General features: G+C 50.7%; 1 protein-coding gene across 1 annotated transcript in view; it reads right to left on the bottom strand.

Annotated features, from left to right (window-relative positions):
• PAMR1 (peptidase domain containing associated with muscle regeneration 1) overlaps nt 1–14,549 on the bottom strand; it is a 72,565-nt gene extending 58,016 nt beyond the window's left edge. Inside the window, exon 1 of the mRNA XM_041723046.1 lies at nt 14,362–14,549. Within this exon, the coding sequence (XP_041578980.1) occupies nt 14,362–14,437 (76 nt within the window). The 5' untranslated portion in view covers nt 14,438–14,549. The remainder of the gene's footprint in view (nt 1–14,361) is intronic.
• Between the last annotated feature and the right edge of the window lie 5,724 nt (nt 14,550–20,273).

The following is a 20,273-nucleotide window of genomic DNA, read 5'->3' as shown; positions in this document are numbered from 1 at the left end:
ACAGATTCTCTCCCGGAGCCTCCTGAAGGAGCGCAGGCCTGCTGATACCTCGATTTTAGCCTCGAAAGACTCATTTCAAACTTCTGACCTCCAGCACTGTAAGGAATAAATGTGTGCTGTTTTAAGTGACTAATAAGCCTGTGGTGATTTGTTACAGCATCTATTGGAAACTAACATATTGCGTCTTCTCCAAAAAAAAAAAAAGGCTGACTCGCAGCAAGTCATTTAACCACTGAGTTTTGCCACTGAGCACAGTGCCACGTGTATGGGTGAACTGTAAAAAGCGTTCTTTCATTGCACAAATATTTACCAGTTTCCACTGCATCCTGGTAGGAGGCTGGGTGCTGAGATATGAGGGAGAGGAAAACAACATCCTCAGCCTCATGGAAATCACGGTTTCCTAGAAGAGGAGGTTTAGGGCAAATGGGCCCTGTAAATTCACAATCACCAACTGTGATAAGGAAAATTTAGGATGTTGAGGACAAATGGATCATCATGAAGGAACACGAGCACCAAATCCACAGGACCCACAGGGTCTGGGGGATCAGATAAAATCACAGGCAGAAATCTATGGAAGTGCCAGAGGAAGCAATGGTTTTAATGGTTTTGTGACTCGAGCCTGTCCCCTCTGGCCTAGAAAGTCCACCACCCTTCTTTCTCCCCAGCTCTAACAGAGACAAGAGAGTGCTCCCAAAATGCATGTGTAAGAAATCAAGAGATAAGTGAAATGTTCTACAAGAAATATTTAAAGTTGACCAGCTGAAGAGATTTTAACGTGCACGAAGTGGACAAAAGCAATCTCCTAACTTCTCTTTCTCCATTTATGAGAATCATCTTTGCAGAAAGGGCGTATGGGTCATTTGGCTGTAGCTGTACAGATGTCAGGCAGTTTCAATATGGCACTAACGGCCAGTTCCAGAAACTAGCATCGGGAGAAGCCCTGACAGCAAAGCTACTGAAAGCCGTCATGTGCGTATACTAAAGCCCGTTAGCATTTGTGTAACGAACTGCTTTTATATTGTTCGTGCACTTCAGTCTTCAACACGAGCCGGTGAGATGGGTAGTACATTTTAAGTTAAAAGGATGTGGCCCTACTTCTTCACTTTACCAGTGAGGAAAACGAGCAAAAGCACTAAGCAGGAGCAGAAGGGCAGAGAAATGTCAAAGCATTTCTAGGGAATTAATTCTGGGAGGAAGGGAGGCCGGTAGGATTGTGGGCGAGCAAACGTGCTGCTCAGGGGGCCACAGGCCAGGACAACCCCCAGCTGGACCAGCTACTGGAGGTGAGCACCTTCTACGTTGTCTTGCGCATTTGAGAACAAGCCTTATAAAAGCTACCATGGCGTTTCGTCCAGTCAATGCTTCCCAGGAAAAGAACCACCAAGAATTCACAGAGCACCACCCTGGGATAAACTGAGGCACTGAACTGTCAAGCACACGCCCATGACAAAATCGACCTCACAGAGCTCCGGGCACCACGCACATTCATTTGTCCTGAGCTTTTCTACCAGATAAAATATATATATATTTTTTTCGTTAATGAAACACTACACAGTTTCACATAAAATATTTCTGAATGGGAGGAGGGTGGAGGGGGATGGGGTGACTGGGTAAAGGAGGGCACTTGATGGATGAGCGCTGGGTGTTAGACGACATGTTGGCAAATTGAATTTAAATAAAATATTTAAAAAAGATTTCTTATGAAAGCTTCAAAGATAAAATCATGAATGGAGGCATAAAAAATATTCAGAAATAACGCTAATATTTTGCTGTCCGTCCTCCAAGTTGCCTCAATATTTCAATGGACATCCATGTCCACGTGCAGATACCGACACGTGTGTACACATGGTCTTCCCCAAACGGGTAACATATAATGTCTTGTGCTAGAAACTGCTTCCCCCCCTTAGATCATGGGCGTCTTCTCTTAACACTGAGTAGTGTCCAGAAGCGGCTTTAAATTGCCGCATAATTATCCCACGCGTGCAGGCGGCCCCGCTCCCCTTTCTTAATCAGGGCAAATGGAAGCAAGAGCCCTGCAAAGTTCTCTGGTTTCACAAGCGTTGCTCCAGGGCTCCTCGCAGCTGCCGTGCTCGGGGGCATCTGCCACCCCCGTGTCTCTTGCCCAGAGTGGACAGTCCCATGATACTGGCCCAGCTTTGGTTCTTCCAGAACTCACTTTGGGGCCTCCCTTTGGAAGGCCCTTCACCACCTGGTCCCACTTTAACAATGGGAATACCGAGGCAACGTGGCCGATGCCAGCCAGCTGGCACTGGTCAGGCTCTCATACAGGTGCTGAGGGAATAAACGAGGGAGTGAAAGCCGGCTGACGTCCCCGGGGCCAGCCTTAGTTTTGCAGGCCCCTCAGCACCTGACCGTCTGCTGGAGGCCATCCAGCAATGCTCGCCCGCTCCCTCGCTCTCTCTCACCTGCTGATGAGGTGGAGGACAGGTAATACCGGGCACAGCAGGTGCCTACCCCCATAGAATCGGCAGGCGGGCAAGAGGGGCGGCAACTGTGTCCCCAAAGCATAATCTCCAAGTGCCAGGTGCTCAGCACCCAGATTTTAAGGAAACCTGTCCACGTGGTGGCCCGTAAGGTCCCTCCGCAAAACCTCAGAGGATCCTTCGTGAAAACAAGTCCATGATTGAAACATCAGTTGTCAGATTAAAGGCCCAGGCGAGACCACCCCAGAAGGTGGCCCAGAAAGGCCCTATTATCACAAGCTGGCTCCTCAGGGAGGTTAGAGCCCTCCTTCCCAACAGCACCTCCCACGTCCTTCCCTGTCACGGCAGCCACATGTAATAAACATTTCTATGAACCTTCTGAGACCAGACGGAGGGGGAGAAAGAAGAAAAGGAAGGATGCTTCAGCGGATCCCACCCGACAGCCTGGGCCCCTCGGCCGGTGCAGCCCGCCACCCCTGGAGAGCCCTGCTCTCCCCACGCTGCCCCACGCTGACAGAGGCGAGGCAGCCCACAGCTTTTCCCCTCTGCCCAGGGTCAGACACCTGCTCCCAGGATCAGGACTGATGACAGGCAAGCCCCAGGCAGGCAGGACCGTGAGGCAGGGGGCAGAGAATGCTCACTGGGCCCCTGGGGACCCCGTGTCTCCTCCTGAGCCTTTGAGAACCACCCTGTCGGCCAGAGACCCTCAGGGCCAGCCTGGCTGGAACCTGCCCCCCCCCCCAGGTGACCTCAGTCGGGCCGCCCCTTCTCATAGCTCCCCTAGTTAATGAGATAATGACAGCTGTGGAGTCATTTCATCACCCCCTTTGGATACCAGGAATGACAAAACTTTTAATGGAGCCCGTAGAAATCTGGTTTTTTAGGCACGTGTACATTGGAGAGGGGCAGGGAGGCAAAAGTCAGTCTGTGACTTGATTTCCCTACTCGCGCTTTATGAAGCACGCTGCTCTGCACTGTGGCTCTCCGTTCATGCTCCTGGTCACCCTGGGTCGTGGCTCCCCCAGGGAAGGCTTCCAAGCCCTTGGGCCCGTACCCCCTCACTGAATCCTCACAGCCAGCCTTCTACGTAAGTATGCTTTTCTTCATTTAACAGATGAGGAAATTGAGGGACAGACGGGGTAAAGGCACTGCTCCAGGTGGCACAGTTTTCAGGTGAAAGAAGAAAGAGCAGAACCCAGCTCTGTCTAGGGCTAGAGTCTCATTCCTCCCCAACACTACCTTGATTCTAGAGAGTTCACAACCTCTGGCTGTGCGGCGTAAAAATGCAGCATTGATGAAATGGACACATTTGGGGATCAGACCACCCACATTTTAATCCTGAATCAGTCCCTCTTGTGTGCTGCTGGGCAGTCGTAAATAAGACACCTTAGCCCAAAGCCTCAGGTGGATAGACAGAGGTTGATGGGGCTGTTGACTGACGTCACAATGGGCAGGAAGGGCTGTGAAAGACAATTGCAGGGCCGCCTGGGTGGCTCAGTGGTTGAGAGTCTGTCATGGCTCAGGGCGTGATCCCGGGGTCCTGGGTTCGAGTCCCACATCGGGCTCCCTGCATGGAGCCTGCTTCTTCCTCTGCCTGTGTCTCTGCCTCTCTCTGTGTGTCTCTCATGAACAAATAAATAAAATCTTAAAAAAAAAAGAAAGAAAGAAAGAAAAATTGCAGACTTATCAAGACATTACCATTCTTCTCTGCAGGATAAAAGCCATCACATCTTTGGCTAAGACACAGATGGCTAAAGGAGTGAGGCAGGTGAGTGATGACGTCTTCTCCTGAGGCCCACACATACATGGCATTTTTAAGCAGTAGGCTCACGTTTAAATCATGGCATTGCTTCTAGATCTCTAATACCCCCTTCGTCAGACACCTATTTAAGTAGGACATAGCTCCCCTCCCGCTGCTTCTCTTCTAGAAATAGAAATTCTACATCCCTAGTCAAAGGGAACAAAACCTCAACTCTGGCATTTGGAAGAGCCCCCAGTTGCCATTATCCTCAACAACTGTGCTGCTAGAAATCCTGGAAGGACAGCTGCTTCTGGGTTATTTCAATTGATGGAATATGAGCTGACTGGCTCATATTTTTTTTAGTAGAATTGGCTACTACGAAAAAAATTTAATAACACATCTAAAAGTACTTGGCAATAGAAGTCAGCGAATATTACATCAGCCAAAGCACTAGAATGGCTAAGTCAAAAACAATAAAACTTAGGCTGTCCCCTAAAAAATCCAACCTGGATTTCCCTGGATCCCAAGAATTCTACAAAGTGTCCCACCCGCCCCCAGGCTTCCACATTTCCAAACCCTTCTTTCTGAATCAAAGCACGTCAAGGCTACACAGGAGTCTTGGTCGGCCCATCCACCTCCCTGCCAATAGCTTCCAGAGTTGGTGTTACTTCATATCCACAGCCACTGATGCCAAGCAGAAGGCAGATTTTTCCTTCTGCCACAGCCAGCTGGCCAACCACGCAGGCCGAGCGAGTGTGGACGGATGTTGAGTGAGGGTGATGTGTTTATGATGGTATGTCCGGTTCGCTAAGCCCTAAGCTGGCAGCAGCTTGGGGCAGGCTAGCCCTCGTTACCTCCCTCGGCTCTGCAGGCTAGAACCAGATGAAGGGAACTTCGTTTTGCCTGAGGATCCCTGCCTGGCTCCACCCTTGAATCACAACAGGGGGTCAGGAGCAACATCTCCAGTTTGGGATGCAAGGCCCCTGACCCACAATCACCAGCTCTGAAACACCTCGAAACCCTCAGCCCCTGCAAGAAACGATGGCTCACCCTGGGTGAAACAGGGCAAAACCAAGGTGCCACATGGAGAAGGCATTTCCCCTAAGGTTGGCTCAGGTCATGATCCAGGGGTCTGGGGATCCAGTCCCACATCGGGCTCCCTTGCAGGGAGCCTGCTTCTTCCTCTGCCTGTGTCTTTGCCTCTGTGTGTCTCTCATGAATAAACAAACAGAATCTTTTTAAAAAAATAAAAGAAACAGGGCAAAATTAGGCACCCCCTGGAGAAGGCATTTCCCCTAAGGTTATAAGGAGGATGCATGAAAAAAAACAAGGGAAGGAAGCAAGTCTCAAAGAGAGAAACTTCTGATGAGTCTTTAGGAAGTTCTTTCTGACAGAGCCGCCAATGACTAGGAGAGAGGACTGTGGTCTGAGGCAAGGAGGACCTCGTAACTCCCACCCAATTACAGACATTATAGCAGGATCTCCTCTCGATTCCCTGCGAAACCTGTGCTAGTGGGAAGAAACAGGAGAAGGCAGAGAAAGACACAACTGAGCACCCCCTTTTTTTTTTGCAAGATGCTTCACTAAGCACTTTAAGAAGATGCTCATTTAACGCCTGCAATAAACCCCTAAAATGCTATTATCCTCAGTCTACAGGCTGGAAGGTGCCAAGGCCACATGAAAGAAGTTAAGGAACTTGCCCAAGAAAAGTAGCCGTACGTGACAGAGCCTTGATTCCAACCCTGGCCCATGCTTTAAGCCACAATACTCTACCCCCCACATATATACATAGTCACACACACACACACGTTCACATCTCCCCTTTGCTCTTCTGCGTACGTGTGTATTCCAACTTGGCCACACCCACACCAAGATATCTATACCACGGAGGAATTCCACAATTATGGCACGTGAGGGCTGAATCTTCACTGAGATCACGGGGACCTGGGCCTCCATAGGCAGGAGCTCCCTTAAGGGACACCTGGTTCTATCCCTCACCCATCACCACTGTAGCTACCCAATCTGAAACAAGGCAGGGCAGAGAGAGGAGGCAGGCAGTGCTAGGGCCAAGGGAGAAGCTGTGCGGTGTGACAGCAACAACATTTGGCAAAGGCAAGAACAAAGAAGTTTCCAGAAACAGCAAACAATGGGTTAATGAGCAGCTCAAACTCACGTGCTGTCTCTATGTGATAAGCCCCAGCGTAGAGAGCCCAGACCACTTCAGGGCGTGCGTATCAGGGTCCTGGTGACTGGGCTACACCTGAGCAGGTGAACACCAGGGTAAGTAACTGGAGATGAGCCCTGGGTGTTTGGGTGATGGAAGTGGAGCAAAGAAGAGACGGTATAGTTGGTGATGAACAGTCCTGGGACTCAGTGCCCCCCAGGGAACTAGAAGGATGCTCAGAGAGCCTCTTCATTTGTGAAGGGGGGAGAGTGTGACTGTCACCAAGGATACCATGCAGCTGGGAAGTCAAGCCACAGCCCCCACGCTCCGGGGTACTGCGCATCATCGTGGGCTCGCATTAATCCGATTCAGCTTGTCCAATGATCCCAGACCGACTGCATTACTGTCGGCCACCTGAATACAAGAAATGAGCTTTCTCAATGAACCATGCAGGTCAGTGCTGGCGAGGACGTTTCTCAACATGAACGGGGCCATCCCCAGGCCTCTTCGGCCCTCTCGAGAGCCCTCTCGAGAGCGGCGGGCGGCTGCTAGGACATCAGACTTCCTGCCAGGCCCACAGCGGGAAGTCTGAAGAGAAGCCCATGTTTTTTACAGACCTTCGAATTCTCTCCTTTCCCTACCCCACATCATGGGGAGGTATTCTTCAATGTTGCATTCATTATGGGCAGGAGAGCGGAGTTTTCCAAACCGTATTCCAGGGAGCATTAATTCCACTGGATTGTATATAAGGTATTATGTGAAAAGAGGTTCTGTGCTTAACCTTATAAAATGCTAATCACAGCTTTCTTTATTACAGGGCTTTGCAAGGTCTATAAATGCTTTGTGCAGAGCCAGTCACCACACCACCCAGACTCTGTTCATCCGAACCCCCTGGGTTTCGTCTGTTTATTTTTGCTCAAGATCTTCCAGCGTTAGAATTCCACGAAACCCACTTTGGAAAATGCCAGACTGGACCATCAGCTCTTTCAACCATTGCAAGAGCCTTCAGGAAAGGGGCTCTGTGTTCTCCGTCACAGCATCCCCAAGCACCGAGGGTCACATCTGGCACCTGGTAGGTGCATGATCAAGTTGGCTGAATTAATACCTCAGTGTGGCCACGTGAAGCATGTGTGATTCCCAGGAAAAGGTTAGTTCCGACAAAGAGTGATGTTAGAGACGTCTCCTGCTGGGACCCAGTGCAGTCTCCATTTGGCAGTATGAGGAATCCACTGGGGCCGTGACTGGTGAATATTGTTGTTCACTGCAGTTTGTATCTTGTTTCCACGAAACCTTGGATTGCTTGCTTGTTCTGTTCCACCAGTGGGTTGGCCAGGGGAGCCAGGCTTGCACAGAAGGGAGTCTGAGCACCGTGCAGAAGCAGGCAGTCAACCACCCACTGGGAGGCAGAAAGCCAGACCAAGAAGTCCTACAACAAAAATCCTTACTAGCAGCCTAGCCCTCCCTTCTGCTCACATCCAGGTGAGCCAAGGGCCTGAGGGAAAATATGGGAATAGATGTGACTGGCTGGAAGCTAAGCTCAGGCAACTTGTCCCAGGACATCTCAGGTATTCTCCGCCTTCACTGCTGATCCTGGGGTAGGATCCCAGCATATGGGGGATTCATCGATCACCTCCAAAGGAATCCTATGAAGTAAGTGGAGACGGGACTCTCAAAAACCCAGACACTTTAGTTCCTCACAGTCTTCAAATGATTCATTTGATTTGGAGCAAACTGGGCCAACATCCCCTCCATTTAGTGGTTTTCCATTAAATTGGCTGGAATTTTTTTTTTTAACCAATCATGAATTCAGCTCATGAGGACAATGGCTGTGTCTCCCCATGAGCTAACGTTGCCTAAATGTGTTCCTCACTCTGTTCTGGCGGCAGCCCCGGTTTTCCAATCACCAAACCAACGAACCAGACTTCTACTCACAAGGGCCTCTTGCTGCCAAACCACTCACTCAGTCCTCTGAACACAGCCAGGACCTCAGAGACAGTGGGGACAAAGACGTCTGCCCTGCAGTAATAAAGGCGTCTCCCCAACTCCAGAGGCAGAAGAGCGGCAGAAATAGGGGTCCTCATTTGCTGCCCGGTCGATGCGGCCACTTCTCTTACCTGTTTGACATTCATGCCAGGTAGACAGTAGATCCTCATTCAAGGTTGAAATAAATCGGTTAAAACTCATCTGAATTTTACTGGAAGGGGATCGTGTCTCTGTCCCCTGCTATATCCATCAACTGTGTTATGCCAAAAAAAGAAGGGAAAAAACGCTTTCCTTTATTCATTCCAGGCCTGCTTCTCCCATTCCACAGCCTGAGAATTTACACATTGATGATCTTGACAGAATAAATCCATAAATGAGCTAAGCTACAACGTGTCAGGGCTGGATGTGAAACGTGGCTCATCCTTAATTCTGTCCCTTTGCAGACACATGAGTCTACTTACAGCAGTTGACCATGAGACAAAGACATTCCCACTTCCTATGTTGAAAATCAGAGTAAGATACACGATCCTGGGGACAGCCATCCCAGGAACTGGTTAGCATTTTGGGCTGCTCAGTGCCTCAGTTTCCCTCAGGGGATGGCTTCTTCTGGGTCCCACATCGTCCCACTGGGGTTGATAAGGTCTCTCTCCCTCTTCTCCTCTGTCCTCTGCCGGCATCCGCCCAAACACAGCGGGTGGATCTACTCTGGCTGGGCCCGCCGCTTACTGCTGCAGGGCGCATGCCACGGACTGGGGTCAGGACACAGATGTCCAGCCACAGGACCTGGGCAAGCACTCTCGGCCTACGTTCCTCCACGTGTGATTAATCGAATCTATATCATATAGGACAGTACTCGGTATTTACCACAAACTCCACAAATCATTTGAGTGGCCAAACTTACAGGGTGGCCCCTTATCTATGCTAGGATGGGGGAGGCTGTTGGGTGCTTCCATCATCAAGGGTGAAGCATTCGAGGTGCAGCCCCTACCCACTCTGCCGACACCATTTCTGTCGAGAGTAGAGTATCTCCAGCCAACTCCAATTCGTGGCCTTCCTGGAGCGGTTTGGTTTACAGGCGTGAGGTTCACTTCTTCCTCCACGTTCACTTCTTTCTGTCCACCATCAACCTAATGCCGCAGCCCGGACCTCACGATGGCTGACAAACAGAATTCCTTCAACACAGACCAGGTTCGGAATCTGATAGACCTTCAGCCACTGCTCTGGTAGCTTTCAAAGCTCCAGCTGGCCTCTCTGGGTCCTCTACCCTGGAATTCAGAAGCTGGGAAATGTCAACACTGCATTTCCCTCCCTTTGAAAATAAAGAAAAAGAGAAGGGGGGGTGGGGAGCCGGGCTCTTGTGACCTTCACATAGCCCAGCGTGAGGGTGACAGGTCCTCCCACGTGTGGGGGAAGTGGGGCACAAACTTGGCTCATTTATCACTGAAATGGCGCCTCCCCCAAGGTGCATATGCCTCAAATCAATGGCAGCTTCTAGAGCTGATCTCAGGAGAGGCAGGTAGAGAAGTTTCTCTTGCATGGGGATTGGCCGTCCCTAGTGAGGCAGGCGGAAATAATCTCTGACTTAGGCCGGTCATTAGACCCCACAGACACCATCCTCTCGGCCATCTCTGTCTAGCCAGTGTAACCCAGATGGAGGGGAGTTCAAATCAAACCTTCAGTCTGAGCCAGAGGTATTCCAAAGCCATCCCTAAGACTTCGGGATATTTCTGAGACTCACATGCTCTAGGTCACCTCTGCTCTGGGCTCCTGTGCCCAAACGTACTTTGTCACCCGCTTATTGATTCAGACACAACCCCCAACCTCATCCTCTGCTTCCACCAAAAGCTCATCTCAACAACGCTTATGGGAATAAAACATTTTACCGAAGGGTGGGTGCTCACAGAGATTCTACATAACCCACAAGTTAAAATACATTTCTGTTCCTTCTTTTAAAAGTCCAGTCGAGCAACTCAATCCTCTTGCCCATTTAGCACCCTGCCCCCCAGCACCTCAACATTCTAGTTTTTACTCTCGATTTCTACTCCACCCTTCTCAAGAATGGCAGTCAAAATCTCAAATGCCAGTAGGGAGTAGCTGGTAACATATGTGTGGGGTGAAAAGGTAGGGTGTCGGGGCACTTGGGTGGCTCAGTGGTTGAGCATCTGCCTTCGGCTCAGGTCATGATCCCGGGGTCCTGGGATAGAGTCCCACATCGGACTCCCCCACAGGGAGCCTGCTTCTCCCTCTGCCTGTGTCTCTGCCTCTCTCTCACTCTCTCTTTCCCTTTGTCTCTCATGAATAAATAAATAAATAAATAAATCTGAAAGAAAGAAAGAAAGAAAGAAAGAAAGAAAGAAAGAAAGAAAGAAAGAAGGGTGTCTGGCCATAGAGAGGACCCGCCTACCTCAAAGCATCCAGGTTCAAAACATTTTAAGCACAGTGTCCTACTAAATACTTTTGCAGGCATTTTGGCCCAAAGACTGCCAGACCTTCAGCTCTACAGCCTCTCCCTCTTTGCCACAGCCACCCAAGACCAAGCAGCGGTGCCACCGAAACTGGGGCTAGCAAGGATCTCCCCCACCACGCGTGTCCTGAAGCTGCACCAAGCGGAGGCGCGCACCAGCACGATCGATCCATCCGTTAGATGCGTGAGTTTAAGTCAGCCAGGTACCAGATGAGCCTGAGCTCAGGAACTAGACAGTCTGGGCTCACCCCTGGCTCATCTGCCTGTGTATTTTTTAAATAATTATTACAGCAAAATAGAATAAAAAATTTAGCACTTTTAAGTGTTCCAGTCTGTAGCTCGTGCAACCAATACCACTCTTCATCTCCAGAACTTTGTCCTCATCTCAAAGGGAAACTCTACACCCACTAAACACTCCCCCATCCTTCCTCCCCCAGCCCCCGCTGGCCACTGTTCTATTTCTGGATGAATCTGACTGCTCTCAGTGCCTTATATAAGTAAAATCATACAGTATTCATTTGTCCTTTGTGTCTGGCGTCTTCCCCTTAGCATAATGTCTTCCAAGTCCATCCCTGTTGTGGCCTGAACTTTATTCCTTTTTAAGGCAGATGAATATTCTGGTATATGTATATACCACATTTTGTTTATCCATTGATGGACACTTTGAGTTGTTTCCACTCATTGGCTATTGGAAATAATGCAGCAACCGACGCTGGTGTACAAAGTATCTGTCAAGTTCCCGCTTTCACTCCTTCTGTGTATGTACCCAGAAGGGGAATTGCTAAGTCAAATATTTAATCTTTTGAGAAACCATGCCTGTGTATCCTTGAACAGGTCAGAGGACCTCCCTAAACCCCATTTGGAAAATGAGGATAATGATAGCCCCAACCTTATTAGGGGGGGGTGGTCTGAGAATTCATGCACATACATCATTTGGCTCACAGACTGGGCACATCATAAATGATCAGAGAGGTTTCATCTCCTTGTCCTCTAAAATTAAGGAACTCAGACTAAATGATCTCCAGAGGCATTCCCAGCTCCAAAAATCCATGAACCCACCATCAAATTATTTTCCTGGTCGAGAAGCCAGAGCTCGCAGAGTATAGATTAGGGGAATGCTGTCTTCACGGTCACCACAAAAATCCACCCTAGCCAAGATGGCCTAATTTTCATAGCTCTCTCCTTGGAATTTGCTAACACATCCCATTATAAACCAACGTCTAATTGTTCTTGCCACTCCACTCCTTCCCCTTTGCTTTCTTTCCACATCCCCTTTCTCAGCCGGCTGCTCCTGCCCACTGAATATCTGGGCTTCAAATTATCTTCCCCGGTTGCCTTTATGTTCATTCCCTGCAAGTTAATGTCTGTTGGAAGCAACACTTGCAAAATTATCCATATTAAGGTTTCATTCCCCAGAGTCACATATTTTAAATGAGTTTTTCCTCCTCCTGGGCAGGATCCTGCTGGCAGAGCTACTGCTATTCGGTGAAGTCAGTGGAGTCGGGTTTCTCCCCCCACATGCTGTTTTTGTTGGGTTATCACTTGGCCTCCTGTTTACATTCTGGGCCTCCAACATGAGCCCCGTGCCGATGAGCAACAGCCTCCTGTGCCATCCCAGTGCATGTTTACATTTCATCAAACACTCTTTTTAGAAAAGTCATTAGACGAAATCTGCTTTCGGGCTTTTCTAGATGGGGCCAGCTGCAGCATTCCAGCCGGGAGTGGACTAGCTCACTACTTGCAGAAATATTTTCCTTCTCCACTCTATTTCTCCGTCTCCTCTCTCAAAGTGAACTTTCAACAACCAAAACAGCCTCACTAGACACGTGAGGTTGCTGGAAGTTGCTCGCTGGTTCGGTCAGCAGCTTGGCTGCCAAGAGACCAGGCCCCCTTCCTGAAGCTTTTCCACAGCAAAAGGTAAAAGAGATTCTCGGGTCAGGAGTAAATGGTTTCTCCCAGATGCTGGGCAAGGAAAACAGGGCAGCTGAGCTTTCTTTTTCACCTTGTATGAGTTTAAGCCATCTCACCTGCCACGTTACAAAAAAAAAAAAAAAAAAAAAGCAGCAGCAGCAGGAGGGCATGGATGTAGCCTTCAGAAGCTAGTCCTTGGAGCCCAGGTGCTCTGGGAAGGGACCGGCCTCTGCTGGAGTTGGGCTAGGCCACCATGCCCAGGAGGTGCGGCCCCAAAAGGCAGAGATGGAACAGGGAGGAATCCTAATGCAAAGTCCTCGACTTACCCCTGGGTGAGCATCTGTGTTTACCTATTATCAGGCCCCTGCTGGGCTCCTTCTTCCTTCCTTATTTCTTGTCTCTGGGCCCTTCTAGATGCCATGGAGGCAAAACTCAAATGAAACACTCCAGCTTAAGAGCAGATCACTTGGGAGAGAGAGGAGGATTTCACTTGGGGCCAGTAGGCCATCGGTAGATGGAAAGTATTGACCAAAATGGGTTTGTTGGGGTTTATTTTAACCCGTGTGTCTTGGCTTCTTGTTTATCATGAAGGGATGTGCCTACAGTCAAGTCCCCCGTCCATACAGCAGGCTACTGACCGTCCACCCCCACCACCCCACATACCCTGTTCCGATTCTTGGACCCTCACTAGCTAGCTACCTGCAGCAACAGAGCACCCACCTCTCACGTAGAACACAGGTGGCAGGTAGCCAGCGAGGGAACAGGTAACCAGCACAGAAGGCGAGTAGCCAGTGCTCACACACCCCTGCTCCTACCAAAGCTGCCCTGTTTTGTCACATCTGCATGCGTCAGTCTGTCCTTCCTTCATGAGGGCTCACCCATGTCCTGACACCCTGCCCCACTGGAGCCACCTAAGGACAGATGCTCTTAAGAAGTCCCTGCTTCCTTGCCTGCCAGAAAGCAGTGGCAAGCCAAGCCTGCCACCGGCTCACAGGGTCAGGAGCACCCCCCGCCCCAGAGCTCTGGGTTGCATTTCGGCCTCACAACCCCCCGGGGTGGGGGGGAGCCCATCTGACCTGGGGTTTGCAGCTCAGAAAATGACAGCAGAAAAACACACACGCCAGAGCTCTTTCTAAACAAACGCTGTGTGTGCCCCAAACGACTTGCACTTTCCGCCTTGGCTTTCCCCGCCTTCCCCTCCTTGTCTGGGACTATGTGCTGAGGGGGGGACTCTCCCAAGCTGGGGCTCCGTCCTGAGGGGTGTGACAAGCCTCGCTGCATCAAGGACATTCACCCCGGGGGACTCGCCTGCTGCAAGCCCTGCTGGGGGTTGGCTTCTCTGCTGACCCGCTCTCTCCGGGGGACCCTTCTGCCTTTGGCGGGCGGGAGGCGGGGGCCCGGTGCACGGATCCCCCAGATGCTCCTCGGACCCCCCAGGTGCTCCGAGGCTTTACAGAGCTCAGAGGAAGCCCAGCCCAGGGCACTGCAGCCCCCCCCCCCGCCCCCCCGCGCCAGGCAGCTCCGACCCGCCAGCGCGGATGGTGAAGGGTGTGGAGGGTGTCCCGGTTGGGGAGGGCCGCGCGCCTGCCCCCGGCCAAGCCCCCGCCATCCCGTGGGGCTTCCCGGGGAGGGCCCCCCATGCTACTCACGGTACCTCTGGGCAAGGACGAGATGAGGAGGAGCTGCAGGAAAGCGAGCCCCAGCTGCGTCCAGCAGCCCAGCTCCATCATCGCGGTGGGGGCGCGACGGCGGGGGGGGGCAAGGGACCCCCTGGGGGACCCGGGAGGCGAGGCACCTGGGGGGGCTGGGGGACCCCGGGGGGTGGGGCGAGGGCGGGGGGGGGCCGGGGGGCGAGGGACCCCGGGGGTGCGGGGGACCCTGGTGGGGGCCGGGGGACCCGGGAGGAGGGACCCCGGGGAGGGGGGGCAGCCGAGGGACCCCGGAGGCGAGGGACCCCGGGGGTGCGGGGGGCCCTGGTGGGGGCTCGGGGCCCCGGGGCTCGGGCCGGGCCGGCGGCGCTCACAGCGACCTCCCCGCGCCCCGGCCGAGCGGGCGCTGGGCTCCCAGCTCTCCGGGCTCTCCCATCCCCGGCAGGGGAACCACCTTCAGCCCGAGCGACGTCAGCCCAAACCTCTCCTCGCGCCGCCTTAACCCTTGGGGGCCCGGAGGTGTGGCCGCGCGGGGAGGCCCGGGGCTGGAAGGGGAGGGGACGCAGCCCCGGGGTTGGGGGGGACCTGGATGGGGGTAGGCGGGGCCTTCAGGTGCGGCCCGCAAGCCCCGCCCCAGTCCTGCCCCAAGGCTCCCTCCGAGGCTGATGAGGAGCCCGGCCTGGGGGGGGCGGGGTGCCAAGGGGGGAAGTCGCCGACCCTCCTCCCCTTTCCACCTCTAACCCCGAGGTCTCCTCCCCCCTCAGCATCTGCTCCAGGTGATCACAATTTGGACATTACCCTTCGCACCTGTAGGGCATCTTCCCCTGAGGCCCCCGGGGTGCGTTCAGCAGCGTGACCAGATCCTGCCACCTGCCGCCCAGGTATGAGGCTCAGGGAAGAAGCACACACAAGACACTGCCTCCCTTGTGGCAGCGGCAGTCCAGGCTTAGGGATAGCAAACGGATCCTTTTTTTTTTTTTTTTTTTAAGATTTTATTTATTTATCCATGAGAGACACAGAAAGAGAGGGGCAGAGACACAGGCAGAGGGAGAAGCAGGCTCCATGCAGGGAGCCCGACGTGGGACTCGATCCCGGGACTCCAGGATCATGCCCCAGGCCACAGGCAGGTGCCAAACTGCTGAGCCACCCACACGTACACAAACGGATCCTTGAATAAGGAGCAAGACGGCTTTGCAAGATAAGAGCTAATTTTTTTAAAATCAATTTCTCGGTGCCAGGCATCTACATCCCCTACATGTATCATCAACTCATTTATTCCTCATGATAAACCCATATTGTCTCCATTTTATGGATGGGGAAATGGAGTCCTTGAGCATTCAATAGTTCATCCAAGGTCTCACTGTGGTAAGTGTTGGAGCCAAGGTTTGAACCCGAGCCCAAGGGCTATAGATCTAGCCACCATGCTCTACCACCGCTTAGGACGCTCTGAATATGGCATTTGACCTCACATACATGTACAATAGATGGTATTGTCTGCATCATATGAATGCAGAAACCGAGACTCCAAGATAAAGTGACTTGCTCAAACTGGGTGTTATTCTGTATGTTGGCAACTTGAACACCAATAAAAAATAAATTTATTATTAAAAAAAAAATTTTTTTTAAAGTGACTTGCTCAAGGTTACTCAGCCGGAAGGAAGGGTCAGAGCAGGATTTAGACCCGGATCTAACCCAGGGAAGTGCCAGGGCTTCAGGCCATGCTTGGTCCCAGTTTGTACTGTCAGATGAAGAGCAAAAGTCGGGAGACAGTGGGTGATATTCAAGCCCAGGGCAGTGGGAGGTTTACCTAAACTGGGGAGCCGGAGAGGGAGGCAGGATCTCAATCCAGGGATGGGTATAGCGAGGCCTTTCTAGGAGGAAGGACTGGCTTTGGCCAGTGCCCCTGGGAAATGAGGAGTATTTACCTGCACATATTCAATTGTGTATTTTTCCTTGACCCCAAAGGATCCATGGTAATGTATGCCATTAAAATGCATTTTAAAGTTTTGATAAAAATAGAAGTACCAGAACAAAAGCCAATTCAAGCGCATAGACAACATGTGTAGTCTGGGTGTGGCAGAGAGCAGGAAAAGAGGAAGCAAGTGGCTAGGGTGTTTGGATTTTATTCTGTAGCATGTGAGGGGCTCTGGCTACTTAGGAGCAGGGGATGCTGGGCCCAAAGCAAAGCTCTAGGAAGAAAAGTTGCTTTGGCATCCAGACCGAGGGATGGGGGAGGCCAAGACTGTTGACAGAGGCCTAGGGTCAACAGTAAGCAATGGGATGACAGGGGACATGATGGGAGAAACTTAAGGAAAGTAGAAGCCCCCAGGGCTCAGGACAGACTGGCCAGGCAGGGGCCTGGCACAGGCACTCCTCTCAGAGAGAAATTCCTAAGTCCCAGCCATGCTGCTGGGGCCCATTGCAGCGAAGTGGCTGGAAGCAAGAACTAGGAATTCAGAGACCTGTGTTCAAAACCTTGACTCACCACCTTCTGACTATCTGACTGTGAGATCATATAAAATACATGCTGATCTCTCCCTCCAGTTCCTGGCACAGAGCTCCCGACACACTGGTATTTCATGGGTGATAAGAGTGTCTTTTGTCCTAACAAGGCGACTCTGGGTGGGCTCCTGGTTGGGGGCTGGTCATTAGAAAGACCAAGCCATTAGAAGCTTGCAAGTTTCAACCCCACTCCCCATTCTCTTGAGAAGGGAAAAAGGCTGAAAGTGGAATTAATGGTGAGTAATGCCTCCATGAGGAAGCCTCCATAAAAATCCCAATAGTATAAGGTTTAGAGAGCTTCCCGGTTGGGGAACACATCCATGTACCAGTGGGATGATGCACCCCAACTCCACAGGGGCGGAAGCTTGGGACCCTCTCAGACATCCCCCATGGATCTCTTTGTTTGTATCTTTTATTATATTGTTTAATAACTGGTAAATGTAAGAGTTGCCCTGAGTTCTGTGAGCCCCTCAAGCAAGTCACTGAATCCAAGGGGGAGGAAGTCATGGCACCCTCCATATTGTAGCCAAATGGGACGGGAATGGTGGGTAACTTGGGGACCTAGTACTTGGAGTAGGTGTCTGAAGTAGGAAGGGCAGCCTCGTGGAACTGAGCCCCTGACCTGTGGGATGTGACGCTCTCTCCAGGTAGTGTCAGAATTGAGTACAATTATAGGACACTCCGCTGATGCTAAAGACTTTCTTGGTGGGGGGAAAAAAAACCCACACATACCCGGTATCAGAAGTGCCCAAAGTGAAGGAAGGGCAGGGGTTTGGGTTTTTTTTCCCCAATACAATGATCTAAACTAAGCTAACTCTCTGAATCTCAGTTTTCTCATCTGTAAAATGGAAATAATCATGAAACTTGGAGACAGGAGAATTTAAGGATACTATGTCCATAATAGAGCCTTTAGTACATTGCCTAGCTCATACCAAATGCTCAATAAATATTTTTATCTGTATTATGGGCCTGAGTCTGACACTAACGAAGTCCTATAGTATGGACTCTAGTCCTCACCCTCAACTTTCCTATCCAGGCAAAATCTGATTAAAACAAGTGCCAAGAATAGCCTTTAAAAGGTGAGGGAAAAAAAAAAAAAAAGGAAAAAAAAAAAAAAGGTGAGGAAAAACCAAAGGGCAGCATATCTAAGGGGTGGAGACCAGAGGGGAGTTTCACTTTGTGGCTGGTCAAGCAGCCATAGTCCTTTGGTGATGGGACTGGGGAGGAGGTGACTTCGTTTCCAAATAACTGTAGGTATTAGGGCCTCTCAGGATCTGTTTCTACCATCAGCAGACAGTACCATTTCCTTCTTCCCTCATCACCAACACCCCTACACACACACACACACACACACACACACACATACACTCGACCACTTACCAATGCAGATCACTGAGCAGCAACTGTACGCAGGGTGGGACTTTGAGTGATGACTCTGAATAAGTCTCTAGTGCCAGGTCTTTGCTCCTCCAGGCTTAGGAAACTGGAAACAGGCCCTCGATCCTCTTTCTGGAATGCCCACAATAGTAATTGTTCCCTGCTGATTTGTTGTCTAATTTGGGTTTGTGAATAGCCTAGGGCTACAGAGTCTGGAAAGGAATTCTCAAAAGGAGGCAGGACGTATTTCTCTGGTAAACTCAAAAGCCCGGATCCAATATTACCTTGGTGAACTTCACAATAAACCCAGGTTCACAGAGGGAGAGGGAAGCCTTGGCTTCAACACAGAAAAGTGTGCCCAAGGCCATAGGGCCCAACACAAATTTCAGTTTTTCTACACAAGTTTAGTTTCCTCTCTTCCCATTATATTCAACTCAGTTTTTCATATCGATAGGGTTCAGTATTGTTCTAAATCAGGCGTTCTTAACCTGGATCCCTCTAGGGAGTGAGTTTTTGGAAGGTCTTTAAATTTCCCCCAAATTACATGCAAAATTATGCATTCAATTTTTGGAGTAGGAGAGTCATAGCCTTCTTCAAAGTCTCAAGAGGATCTGCAAACTCCCAACTTATTTAGAATCAGTGGTATTCATAAGTTGACATTGAAAAGTTGACGAAATATTTGTTGGATTTGGGGAAAGTGGTTTTGTATGCACACTTGTTTTGTCTAGGCGACAAACTGCACAGGGGATATTTGAAGGGCCAGCCCTCCCTGTGACTTCCCCCCCTATTTCTACCTTAAAAGTACTTGCTTTGGGCCACACTGCCTACTGGTGAATCCAGCTGGAGCCCTTAGTACCCAACTACACATGGGCAGGTTGTCTCCCCCAGGATGGTCTTAGTTTCCTCATCTGTTAAGTGGGAAGAATAATGAAACCTGCCCACCCCCCAGGGTTGGAGTAAAGCACTCAGAACAGCACCTAAAATACACCAAGCACTCAGGAAATGTTAGCTATTTTTATTAGAGTGAGCTCCCCCTCCTGCCCTTATCTTGGACACCCACTTCAGGCAGAAATAAATCACCAGAAAGGGGTGGGTGAAAGAAAGCAAAGTGCCATGCTGAGAAGTAGGGAATGATACCTGGAATTAAGAATTATCTATTTATAATCCGCACTGGGAAGTCAACAATTGGCTGTAATAGATGGAGTCAAGCCACTCATTTAATTACAAGTCACAATACCCACTCATTTTCACTTGAAAGGATGAGGCACTCTAGCAAAACCTGTCCCTTTCTCTGTACCACCGGGGAGGCTGGCTGCATATGAATACACAGGAAGAAACAGCAGTGAAGGGGGGTTTGGGAATGCCAGGGGCTCCCATCTCCAAGCTCGGACTTCAGATGGGCCTCGGAGCAGCAGCCCGACAGCGGGAAAGCCAGAGGAGAGAACACTAGGGGGGCAGCCTCTGCAACCCTGAGGCAAATATCCCAGGCTCACCGGTAATTAAGTTTGGTTTTCATCAGCAGCACAAAACACAGAGTTCAAGTCAACCCAGGCCGGGGTGGAGAGGGGTAGGTCTGTGGGGAAGACAAAGGGCCTTTCCAATGGAGCCTGCTAGAACTTGCCCACCATGGAAGTCTCCAGGCCTGACGACTCCCGGCTGTTCCCCTACACAAGGAGCGATGATGTTCTGGGTCCAGCTCTGGCACGGCTCCACTCCCTTCCCACTGGGAGCCAGGCTGGGGGTAGGTGCATCTGTGGTTCCTTCTTCGGCCACGTCCTTCCTCCTCTAAATCATTCTTTTTTTTTTTTTCAGTTCAAGTATTTATTTTTTTTTATAAATTAATTTTTATTGGTGTTCAATTTACCAACATACAGAAAAACACCTAGTGCTCATCCCGTCAAGTGTCCCCCTCAGTGCCCGTCACCCATTCCCCCCCACCCCCCGCCCTCCTCCCCTTCCACCACCCCTAAGTCATTCTTCATGCAAACTGCTGAAAGCCGGGGAGCTTCCCTTCTTTGTAATCAAAGTCCCTTGAATC

This window comes from Vulpes lagopus, chromosome 11 (genome assembly GCF_018345385.1).
Source record: "Vulpes lagopus strain Blue_001 chromosome 11, ASM1834538v1, whole genome shotgun sequence".
Lineage (NCBI taxonomy): Eukaryota > Metazoa > Chordata > Mammalia > Carnivora > Canidae > Vulpes > Vulpes lagopus.
This window is presented reverse-complemented; position numbering and strand designations above follow the sequence as displayed.